Here is a 12259-nt window from a genome sequence, read left to right as displayed (position 1 = left end):
GGCAGAGGCAACAAAGAAAGGTACTAGGGAAGCACTAACCCCGATCTCATGCCCCCTACACTCACTGGGGTTGGGGCTGACACCTCCAAAGTGGGACAGGGAAGGAGCGAAAAAGCAAGGGATACTGCCAAGGACGTTGCCAGGGAGTGTTGGGGCAGCGGGGTGGGGCACTAGGTAGGGCGCTGAGTTTTAGAATTTGGGATCAGAGTCAGGAGTTGGAAAGCCTGAGTAAAAATTTAATCTCAGATGCCTTTTGCATCCCCCCCCCACTTGCCTCAGTTTCCCCCAAGGGATTCCTTATAGGGCTGTTGTGAGACAAGGTCTGAAAGTGCTCAGCATAAGGCTGGGCAGTGGAGGGTGCTTGCCCAGGTCTTCCCTTCGCTCCTGCCTGCCTGCCGCCGGCTCTCCTTGGCTCTCACGGGTTCTGTGCTCGTGGCTGTTTGAGGGGCGGGCCCTGGGCAAGCATCTGATCCCAGGGGTCTGCAGAGGTTCCAGCTGGCCAGCAAGCGGGGAGGGGGGGGGCCCCCGGGCCCGAGCCAAAAGGTGTTTTTCTGAGTAGGACGGGCTGCCTCCTCAGCTCGGAGGCGAGGATGTTGTTTGTCTCTTGTTCTCAAAGGCGCCGGGACACCACAACAAGCCCGGGAAATGGGCTGGGAGATAAGCAGCTCTTTGCCCTCTGGCCCGCAGCCAGATATATTGAGTCCGTGTCGGCCTTTGTACCTTCTGGATGGCCTTTTGTTTTTTACAGGTAGACGTAAACAGGGTCCGTCCCAGGAAAAAGAGGGACCCAGTGAGCTAGTTTGCAGCCATCCTTGTCTTTCTGTCCTCAGGGACAGCTTTTCTCCCCAATCCTTCCCATCTGTGAAAAGGAACCTGGGGCCATCCATTCTGTGTCTGCTTTCAGCTCTAAACTTCTAGAATTCTGATGAGTCTTTTAGGGCCCAGAAGGTTCCAATGGACCCAAGGAGGGGGTAGGATGAGGGCTCAGCGAGGAGCGTGGCACAGTGGGTTCTGGGGCGCAGCCCACCAGGCCAGCCTCAGGGAGGACGGGGGTGCCGGGGAGCCTGCCTCAGACCGACTGGGCTCACAGCGGCCTCTTGGCTTCTCTGTGGGCTGGAGGGAGCCTGGCACTTGGCGCTGCTTCTAACCCCCGTTGCCATCTTGTTGTGGAGATTGTCACTGATTCTCTCTCATTCTCACCCCCTGCTGCAGACCCTCCTGGCTGGGCTCCCTCATGGGCGGCCCACTTCGGTCTGTTCTCTCCGTTCCATTCCCACCCGGTGCCGACATGTCACCGCCCGGCTTCCCAGAGCTCCACGGCTTCTCCGTGCTTTCGGGGCCAGACCGTTCTGGTTGGCGTTTCAGTCCTTCTGCCACCTGGCTCTACCTCGTCTCTCCCTTCAGGTCCTGCCTGGGGCCTTTGCACAGGCTGCCCCCATGCCCCAAATGGGCTCCTTCATCTTCGCCTCTTAGAGGCTCTGAGACGGTCCTGATTCCCCAGCTGCTGCGGCCTCTTCCAGCAAGGCTCCCTTTTATCTTGGGTGTGCTCACAAGGCTCTTACCGTTCTTGGTAGAACGAACCCTTCGTGGGGACACTTGGCTTGGTGGGATTAGTGCCGGGTGCAGAGACACTTGGTTAACACTGGGCCTCAGCTTCCATGGCTGTAAGAGGGGGGATTGGGCCAGATGATCCCTAAGGACTCTGTCCCCTCCAAATGCTCGTTTCCCACTGCACAGGCACAGAACGGGACCGGGAAGAAGGGACGGGCAAAACGAAATTTTCTCCTTAACATCTAGGAAGAATCCTGGTCGAAGGAAGAGGGCGGGATCCGGTTCCTAAGTTAGTTAGCACGAGAGGGCAGCTTGCACAGGGCACAGTATTAGAAGGAGAATGGTGCTTGAGAAGGGGTGGGAGGGCAGTGAGAGGATGGGTAGAGGAAGCAGACTAAAGGGACTCTCCTGGGCAGCTGGGGATTCTGAGTCAGGCTTAGCAAAAGCGGTTGTGAGAGTTTGTTAGTCATGATAGGAAAGTACCATTTGACTGGGACTCCCCCGCTAAGTGGTCCTGGGCTGATGCAGGAAGTGTCCACATGTTTTCTTGCAAACCAGAGAAGCTAAAGGAGGGGGGCGATGATGAAAAGGGGCTGGCTTAATTCTGCCTTGCTGCACGCTTCCCAGGGGGCCTTGAGCGCCCCTCTCAGCAGCTTGGAGCCTCTGAGGCAGCCTCCCTCCGGTGGGGGCCTGTTTGAAGGCCCTGCTGAGTGACAGATCTCCTCAGGCGCCTGAGAAAAGCAGGCGGCAGCGCTGGGGGCTGGCAGAATTCCCACTGGGGGCCTGCTCCTTTATCTCTTCCCAAGGTGGCAGAGGGCGCTGCCCAGTCAGACACTGCGTGTAACCTATGCCGGGCCCCCCCAACAAGCCGAGGGCTTCGGGCCTGCCCGCCCTGAGCAGCGCCGCCTTTCCTGGGGGCAGAGACGCTCCTGGAAACAGAGGCTCGTGATGTGTGCGATTGCCTCAGGTCCCGGTAGCTGTCGGGGGCAGGAGGGCTCCCTGGTGGGTGCGTGCTGAGCCCTTGCCACCCACCTGCGCCCCGCGCCGAGCAGAAGCTGCTGCTGTTGCAGGAAAGCGGTGCCTAAGCTGGGACCTTCCCGTCACAACATAGACCCGTTTCCTGGTGGGCTTCCTCCTTCTGCTGCTGACTCTTCTGTCGACCAGGTGGGGGTGAAACGGCTCCTTCAAGGAGTGCTGAGCCTCAGCAAATAGCCAGGGCGCGTGGGAGCCGAGGTTACCGTTGTCCTTAAATGGCTTTGCCGGACTCGGGGCTTCTGAGAGGAAGCGGAGTCTGACCACTCGGCACTTCCCTGTTGTGAAAGCATGGGCCTGGCCCTGGCAAGCATTTTCTACCCCGACACCAGTGGTTGATTGTTTCCTTCCTTCTCGGCAGATCCAGGAGAAATTTAACAAGGCCCGGGAAGACATTGTCAAGAACCTGACGTTCCTGAAAGTGGACAGCGAGTATGTGAAGAACCTGCCGGCTGAAGGGTTAAGCACGTCTGACATCCTGGAGAGGCTCAAGGACTACAGCTCCCTGGGTACGAGTCTGTGTGTAAGCATGAGACCACTTCCTCTAAATGACTGCCCCCTATGTTCACAAGTCAAAGAGAGCCGCAGAGCTGGAACCCATTAGTTTGAGTTTCCTTTTTCTCAATGATTTGGATCAAATATTTCCAAGTTGCATTTCCCCCATTTGAATTCCATTTAAATTTAGACTCCAATAACAAATAATTAGGATTTAAAATCTTATGGACCATTACAATTCATGTGGGCATGTGTAAAGTAGAATTTTTAAAAATTAATATGAAAATTAAAAATTAATCAGTATATTTCAAGAGTGCCTGGTAGTATAGATTATAAAATATACAATTAGACCCAGGCCAGCCTCCAAGTGCTTATGGTTCTTAAAGCAGGGTTTGATGACCAAGAAATAAAAACGATTTTTTAGTGGCATGGGACGTGCTCCCCTTTTTGTACCTTCTCAAGCTATTTATTTCTTAGTGTTGTATTACCCTTATGAGTGCCAATATAACCGTGCTCCCTGCTCCTCGTCTTCTCACCCCACACGCTCGAAGCAGGGCAGAAGAACAGGGCTCAGAACCTGAGCCACCTTGCTTGAAATAGTACTGAATCTTAGTATAAAGACTGCCATTGCATAAAAGCAGCGTACTCTGGGAGGAAGGGAGCTAGCAGACTGGTCTTTGGCAGATTTATCCTGAGCAGCACAGACCCTTCCATCCCTCTGCCGGGTCGTCTTAACAATGAACACTGGCTGCTGACGGGCCTCGTTTATTTGGGGGGCCGATGCTGTTGCTGTGTGGACGTGTACATTTTCCTATTCCCTTTAACACTGTTAAGGATAAATCTCTCGTTTTTGCATCCCCTCATTTCCAAACGGCTCCTCCTTCCCCTAGCTAAGCAGCTTCCCATATTGGAACAACCACCACGACCACAAGCAACAAAGGGGAAGGGGAAGCCTGACAGTCCATTGCACTGGACTGAGCTGTAGCTCTTCTCTTCTCTTCTACCGGAGGGAGGGAGGAATATCCTTCTGTCTTTGTAGGGCTTAGCTGGGTCAAGATGATGCAGCCTTTAATGCTTCTTTTTGTCCTTATATTGTTTTGTCATCGTGTCTACCATTGTCTGGGTCCCACTGACTTGACTTTGCCCAGACTAGCTCATGCATCTTGATAGCCTTGCTGTTCACACTTTCTTACAATGCAGTGATGTGTCACCTTACAAGTTTAAGAAGAATTATCGATTGATTTCCAGAGTGATCATACAGGGGAGCCATGTACCTGCTTTTCACAGAATCTGCAGGACAATTTCTGCCCTTTATTATATTTGTGTTTCTGGAGGTGCTGTGAGACAGTGAATGGTTGGGACTGGCCACGTACGTAGCCCCGGGCTCCCAGCCTGTTCAGAGGGAGCTCCGATCTTAAACAACCCCCCCACCCTGCTCTCCAGCGCTTCCAGGGATTTCCTCCATGTCGCGTCTCAGCCTTTGCCCTTCCTTGGCCTTTCTGTGGCCTCGAAACTGCTGACTAACTTCTCCTGGATACCTGCTCTTCTAGTTCTTCTGGACACTTCTCCCTTTTGGCCCACTTTTCTGCCTGTCCACAATATACTCAGGGCCCTGTTCTGGCCCTTTTCCCTTTTTTTGTCTTTCTCTCAGTGGTCTCGTCAGCTCCTGTGGGTTCCGCTGTCCCGTCTGCCTCTTGGACCTTTCAAACCCCAAACATCCAAAACGGAACCCGTCATCCTCCCACCCAACCAGCCCCCTTGGGTTCCCTGTGGCTGTTGAGGGCACCACCCTCCTGGCACCCACCCGGGCTCACAGCCTCACAGTCACACTTGATCTTTGCTCCGACCCCCTCCCGGTCAGATACCACAGCTCCTCGTCGGCTTTCACAGCATCCTTCACACAGCCACCATCTTGGTTAAGGCTGGAGTCTCCCTGCCCACAGCTTCCAAAGAGACTTTCCTGAGTCACCTTCCCCAATAAATCCCAGGGATTTTCTTTTGCCTCGAGGATCAAAAACCTTTCTGTTTGACCGCCAAAGCTCTTTCCAGCCTGGCTCCTTCCCTGGCCCCCTCCCCTTCTAGGAACCAAAGCTCCTGCTCGGCTCGCTGTTTCCCGGACCGGACATTCTATCGCCCGTCTCCGTAGCCTTGTCCTCGGGCCCCGGCGCTCACAGCGCCCCCTCCTTGTAGCTCCCTTTGGACTTCCTCTGCTCTTGTACAGCCGTGGAGCGTGTTTAGTAGCGCTTGTGTGTGTGCGTTTGGTCGTCTTCGTCAGAGTTCTGGCTCCTCGAGGGTAGGGACCATTTCTTCTCTGCATCTTAGCGCGTGGCCCTTGGCCTGGCACCTAAGTGCTTGATTAACGCCAATTGGTCGATGGCTTCTTGTGGAATTAGTTATGTTTCAGCTCGGTGCAGACCTGCCATTCCGCTCACAGCTGCTCTTTCCTCATACTGGGCTAGGTCTCTTCCGGGATAGTTTTTTTTCTCCCCTGCTTTTATTGGAATCAAATCCGCTTCCTTTATGTGTCGTAGAAATGCTTGATGAGGCGCCCAATGACACTGACTTGTGGCTGGGGGCTTGTTCTTTCAGGAAATTCGCACTGGGAAGAAGGGAAAGTCTCTGGGACAGTGTACAGTGATGATGAAAAACTCACGGAACTTCTTGTGAAGGTAATGATGTCTGCGTCAGGGGAGATGCTAACACACCGAATGTTGGGCCATGTTTCCCATCTCACAGAGAACAGAGTCGGGAAACATTCAGCACTGAGCTCCTAAATCCTGAGCAGTCTTTGTCGGGGTTAGCAGTGATCAGGTTAGCGACTGGTAGCTTAGAAAGGAAGAAGGGGTTAATTATATGACGGCATCGATGGATATTAGGAAGTGGAGGGGCATGTTTTGTGTTGCTGGTGAGATTGAAAGTGAGTGGTTTGAAGAAGACTGAAAAGATGCGAAAGCCCAGCTACATTTTCCTCAGAGTCTGTTTTGTACAAGTTGGAAAACAGACTCTTCAGGATGAATTCCCCTTCTTTGCACAGTACCTCGGGAGCCTCGTGGAACCAGATGGATGCTCAGGTCCTTCCAGGCAGCATCCTTCCAGAAATGGTCCCCTTTGCCTTTTGTGCTGAGTTGCATTTCTTTACAGGTTTATGGAGACTTTGCATGGAGCAACCCCTTGCACCCAGATGTCTTTCCAGGGATTCGGAAGATGGAGGCAGAGATTGTGAGGATAGCTTGCACCCTCTTTAATGGTGGACCAGAGGCTTGTGGCAGCGTAAGTAACTGCCCCTCTTGACTTGGTGTCCAAGGCCAGCCTGGATTTCCTTTTAGGATTTGCTCAGAGAAGTTACTTTGGTGTCAGGGGTGGAGGGCAGGGTATCCCTCACCCTGAGAGAGGGGCCTCGGGATTGCATGGCTGCCCCATCTCTGGGCAGAAGCAGCGTGGAGAGTGGGCTGCCCTTGAGATCGGGAGACTGGAGATGGGCTTGTGGCTGGCTCACAAACTTTGTGGATCTGGCCGTGTCCTCTAATTCTCTCTGATGTTTCCCTGCCTCCCTTTTCCACTGGGGTGAGGAAGTCCTTTGGAAGCCTCAAGGCCCCCTTTCTTTCCAGGGATGCTGGCTGCTGGGAGCCAGAGCTGGTTAGATCACACCCCTTCCAGCTGATTCAGTGCAGAACCCTGAGTAGGAAAATACCCAGTGAGCCTCCTCGAGACCTTTCTGAGCATCCACACTGAATGTTTAATTTTTGAGGGGATGCTATTATCTTCCCAGGTTCCTGCCACCTGGAGACAAAAGAGTGAAGCAGTGAATTTCTTGTCAGACCCCCAGGTTATTCAAAGGTAGAGTAAGCTTTTTGAAGGCAGAATTTTTTTTCTTGTTATTCCATCTCCTAACACGGTATTTTGTCTCTGGGAGACACTTGAGAAATAAAAACGTGTTCGATTGTATTGTATTCATTCCAGTTCATCTTTTTTTTTTTTTTTTAATCCAGCTGTAGGACTTTAATTTTTTTCCTTAAAAATGATTTTTTAAAATCTTACTTTTAAAAAATGACATTTTTTTTTAATGAAAAGAACATACATTTTAGGCTAAAAGCTTTCTTATGAGGAGTTTATTCATGGCTTTGGTCTTAGTGTGATAGCATGAATTTCTGAGCTTAGAAGAATGCCTCCAAACCAGTGATAGTGTTTGGCAAAGCAGGTTTTTGTTTCCCCCATTCTCCCCCAGCCCTACTCCCACTACCATGGGGTAAAGAGAGGCCATTCTCAGGGCTTTCTGTTCGGGGGGAGTCCTGGGAGAAGTGAGGATCTTCCTCAGAATTGGCGGTTTAGCTTGGTCTCTGACACTCCCTCTATCTGCTCCTCTCCTCTCTGTAGGAATGGAGGGTACGCTGAGCTTCTCCCTGGGCTTTTCTGCCTAGAGGGCTGGATATCTATGTCTCTGCTTGGCTTCCAGCCAGGTCTCTCCTGGTCTCCTCTGCCCCTCCAGCCCCATCACTTTCCAGCTTCCTGTTCTGGGCTGTCTTGTCCTGCTAGAGCGTCAGCTCTTTGAGGGCAGGGACTGTTTTCTGTTTCATTGTATCTCCAATGCCTGGGAATGGGCCTGGTACCTAGTTAGGAGCTTAATGTTTATTGAATTGAATTTTCCAGATTGCTTTGCTTATTGCTGTTTTTTTAGTCTAATTTTAAACTGCATGAATTGGATATGAGAGGACATTTCAGGCTTAGTTTTATGCGGATTGGATTAGCAGTCACTGCCTCTCTTTTACCTCACAGCAAAAACCCCTGTGTTGTCATGTTGAAATGTCTGTCCATAAAGCTGCTAGAACTATACCTTAGTGATGGTTGTCAGTAATGAAGGTAAATGTATGCACGTTTTCCAAAGGCTTTCTTTTAGGAACATGAACAAGAATTTTGTCCACTTTATAGGGTTGGAACTATGAACATTCTGTATTCAGACTTATTATTATTATTCAGAGGAATATGATACTATATTCACTCACATGTGCTGTAGGAAGGAAGGAAGCGAGCATTTATTAAGTGCTTACTATGTCTTGGGCACTGAGCTATTTAATATTATCTCACGACAATCCTGGGAAGTAAGTGCTCTTATTCCCATTTTATAGTTGAGGAAATTGAGGTTAACCAACTTTGAGGGTTCTACAGCTAGTAAGTATCTGATGCCACACTTGAACTTGGGTCTTCTTGGTTCCTATCCACTCCACCTAGCTGCCTCTGTAGGTAAATAATGTTTGTGGGAGAAAAAATAAAGGAGATTTTTCTTGACTTCTTGCATCTAGGGATCATAGGGATCATTTGAAAAATTTAAGGTATAGTCTAGAGACAAATTGAAGGAGTATTTTTTTTTTTTTTGGTTCAGCTAGAGAAACTGAGACAAGCCTGGTAGGTTACTTAAAACCTGTAAGAGTTTTGAATAAAGTGGGTATCACTGAGTAGAAAATTGTCAGTTGAAGCAGAGTTGTGTGTAAAACCTCCATCTCTAGGGGTGCAGATTACAGCCTCTCCTGGCCCCCTCTTCCAAAATTTGCCCATGCCTTCCAAACCAAGACCACGAGCCACCTGCCCTCTCGGGACCTCCTGCGGCTTTCTCACGCCAGCTTCCCTGTGCTCCATTGCTCCAGGGGTGACCCTTTAGTTCTTTGGCCACAGAGATTCTCCCTCCTTATTTTCATAAGGATTTTCTAGAGATGAGTAAGTAGAGTTGATGTGTTTCAGGAATATTAATACCCATGTTTCTTTCTCAAGCGTTTATCATCCCCCTCCCAATTACTCCTTTGACATAAGGACATGACTTCGGCCTCGAGCCCGAACCTTCGTGTTCGTTTGGTCTGGTCCCACTGTCCTTTCTGCTTGAGTTCTCCTCCTACTTCTTCGTACCATAAAACAGTATAAAAATGGTGACTCCACTGTCCTTGTGGGAGAAAATAACTTTTCATAGCAATGTCACAGGTATTTTTCATTTGTTGTTTATTTCCTGCCCTACTTATTTCATCCTTAAATATATTCTCAAGATCATTGGGTTTCTTGCCATGCTTTCTTATAAACTTATTTTCCCCTCTACTGTTTCTCACTATTTTATAAGCTGTTAATATAAATAATTTTTAATCATCTTCCTTCTTCAGCTGATTTTAAAATGATTTTCTCTTCTGAATTGTGTTGCCCTTGGTTGTCATGTCTTTCCTGGATCAGGGAAGAGTATTTACTGGATGAAATAGTTTCTAGACTCTTGGCTTCCTGGTTATGATTAAATGGCTTTAATTCTCTAAAGATTTCTCAGCTCTTTTCTGGCTCCAATTCACCAATTCTTTGTTTTTAGGAAATGATTGCCGGCAGCTTTAGTGTATTTTCTTTCATTTCCCATTTTTCAGGAGTGCTGCTGTTTATTTTTTGAATCTTCTTTTAGGTTACAGTGGCAGGAAATGAACTAGCATTTCATGTAGTACTGTGTCTGGGTCCAGTAATTGCTGCTGGTACTTCAGTGTGTAGGAACACTTGATTTCTCTGATAAGCACACGGCTCATCACCAGACCAAATGACCTGTTGATGTGCATGTGGGCCTCACTTCTAAAGCGGGGGCTCCTTCCTCCCAACTGGCAGGGTGCAGTTTCTGTCTTAAAAGCTTAAGAACTAGTTGTACCTAATGGTGGGAGTTTCTGAACGTATTTATTTTAAATTCCCTTGCCAGTGTTTGGGGCCTGCCAGCAGTGGACAAACCACCCTGTTAGGAATAAGTCAAGAAGAAAAGATGTTTCGGATTAGATAGCAAAACAAGACTGGCCCTTTAGACTTTTGTACTGAGGCGATCCAGGGACCAGATGACACATGTGGATTTTATATTTGAGACTATTGGTTCCAGTGTTTTGTTTTTTTCCTTGTAACCAGAGGAAAATAACATTAGCAGTGCTTGTAGATGAGCCAGGCAGTTTTGTAGGTGGGGCTCTTTCCCCTCCTAATACTTCAAAGCGAAGTAACCAGCTGGAATTGTGTGCGTCTGCATTTTGTGCCAGTTTGTAGCTGGAGGGGGGGAGACATGGGGAAGTTGGCTTTGAATGAGCGATGACCTTTACCCCAACAGCACACTCAGCTGTGCAGTCTGTCCCCGAGCCAGGCTGGAGAAGCTTCTGTGGGGGATTCTGAAAACCCGCAGCGTGAGGGCGATGAGACACGCGTGGCCAGGGCTCTCTCCGCCGAGCCTTGCCGCCTTTCACAGCAGCTCCCCTTGTCCCATCCGGGTCCCTTCTCATCTCCCTCTCCCGGCCTCTTGGTACCTTCCTGGTTGCCTCTCACCTGTCTCTCCTTCCCTCCATAGGATGAGCCTTTTGGGGAACGCCATGATCAGGGACTAGGGGAGTCAGTCGGCCAGTCCGGACTCGCTTTGTGTCAGTGTCAGTGTCAGTTTGTCCTCAGTGGGGAGGGAGATGCTGTGACATGCAAGTGAAATGGACTTAGCTGAGGGCAGCCTTACTTTGTCCTCTGGAGCCACCGGGTCTGGGGACCTACAGAGTAGGACAAATGGGGACGGCTCCGGGTGCAGCGGGAGGCCGTGGCCTTTTAAATCAAGGTCTTTAACTGGTTGTCAGCTTGATTGAGGTAATGTTTAATTGGAGATTTAGCCTGGTCCAAAAAACAACCAGCCTAGTTGGCGTCCTGAAGACCCTTGGGAAGTTATAATTCTTGATTCAAAGTACTCAGGGTCAGAATGTTCAGGTAGAGCCAAATAGTCATAATCAGCATGAAGAAAGGGGATGAGGATTGATTGAGGTCCTTATAGTATCAGGGAGAAAAGAGGCTCTGGGAACTGCTCTGATGGATGGAAGAGCAGATGATTAGCAGTGAGGATGGGGCGTTGTGTTCTCCAGCCTCAGTGGGACACTTACTGTTACACAGAATTCCCTTTCTTAATCACTAATTGATTCACTCTTGAGCTCTCTGCATTGGTGCTTCTAAACTTTCTTTTATTGAATCCCCATAGTCACTTTTGCATTTTTCTCTTTCAGCAGATGGTCTTGCTTCTTACCTCACTCAGGAATTGAAAATATCTGTTATCAGCTCCCTCTTTTATCCTAATCTCTTTATTTTTAATTTTGTCTTTGTTTTTACATTTGATTTCTAAATAGATTCCCCCAACTACTCAATAGCTTTTTTCCTAGAAGTCTTCTCCTCTGCCCCTCTGTTCCATTCCTTCCTTATCCCTCCAGCTAGTTCCTCTCTCTGCTTAACTCTGGAGATTGTCTCATCAGTCATATTCCTTTCTCATCTTCTGTCTCCCTATCTCTTGGTTTCTTCCTGGTTCTCACCTCTTTATATATTCTGGTGCTGATCTCTCCAGTCCACTGAACGTGATGTCTCCAGGATTGGGAGTTATTAAACTGTTTGATATGTGTATTACGATTAAACCCAAACTTGAGTTTTGTGGCTTCCCTTTCTCTGTGATGATTTCTTCCCTGTGTTCATTGTTCAATCAGGATGATTCTCTCTCCTTGTTCTCGTCCTATCTGACTATCTCCTTCTTTTTCCTCCTTGCCTGCTGCTCACATGTTACTGACTTTCCTGCATCCCAGAGGATGACTCAGTGAGCCTTCTTGCTTTCCCTTCCACTGGACATTCCGTCTCCCATCTCCACTTTCCCCCAGCTGCTCCCAGGGCCTGGAATGCCCTCCTTCACTTCTGCCTCGTGGAGGCTCTTCAAGATTCATTGCAAACTCTACTTGCTACATGAAACTTTTTTTCCTCAACTTCTCTTGTCCTCCCTTCCTCATCTCCCTTGTATTTATTCTATCTGGATTTATGTTTGTACATTTATGTACATTTCCTTTCCCCTAATAGGAAAGGAAGAGTTTCCTTTTTGTCTTTGTGTTTTAAGGATTCAGCACAGTGCCTAGAACAGGGGTCAAATTGTGTGATTAACTCTCAGTCTCCCTTGAGGTTCATCACCTTAGTATAGTACCTGCTTCCAAAGACTGAGTATCTTCCAAAGCTCTGTCCTGGGCCTTTCTCTGTAGACTTTCTGGGTAATCCCATTTGAGCTGATAGACTCGGTTAATCATTGCTATGTAGCTGACCGCCACATCTATATAGCCAGCCTAAATTTGTCTCTTAGGCACTGGCTCATGTCTATAACTTTGTGCTGAACATCTCAGCATATGGAAGCCTCATACTCAGC

General features: G+C 49.0%; 1 protein-coding gene across 1 annotated transcript in view; it reads left to right on the top strand.

The window, feature by feature from the left end:
- SGPL1 (sphingosine-1-phosphate lyase 1) overlaps positions 1–12259 on the top strand; it is a 64074-nt gene that overhangs the window by 34448 nt on the left and 17367 nt on the right. Inside the window, exons 5-7 of the mRNA XM_051982204.1 lie at positions 2945–3092; positions 5668–5747; positions 6220–6348. Of these exons, the coding sequence (XP_051838164.1) occupies positions 2945–3092; positions 5668–5747; positions 6220–6348 (357 nt within the window). The remainder of the gene's footprint in view (positions 1–2944; positions 3093–5667; positions 5748–6219; positions 6349–12259) is intronic.

This window comes from Antechinus flavipes, chromosome 2, assembly GCF_016432865.1.
Source record: "Antechinus flavipes isolate AdamAnt ecotype Samford, QLD, Australia chromosome 2, AdamAnt_v2, whole genome shotgun sequence".
NCBI classification, from domain to species: domain Eukaryota; kingdom Metazoa; phylum Chordata; class Mammalia; order Dasyuromorphia; family Dasyuridae; genus Antechinus; species Antechinus flavipes.
This window is presented reverse-complemented; position numbering and strand designations above follow the sequence as displayed.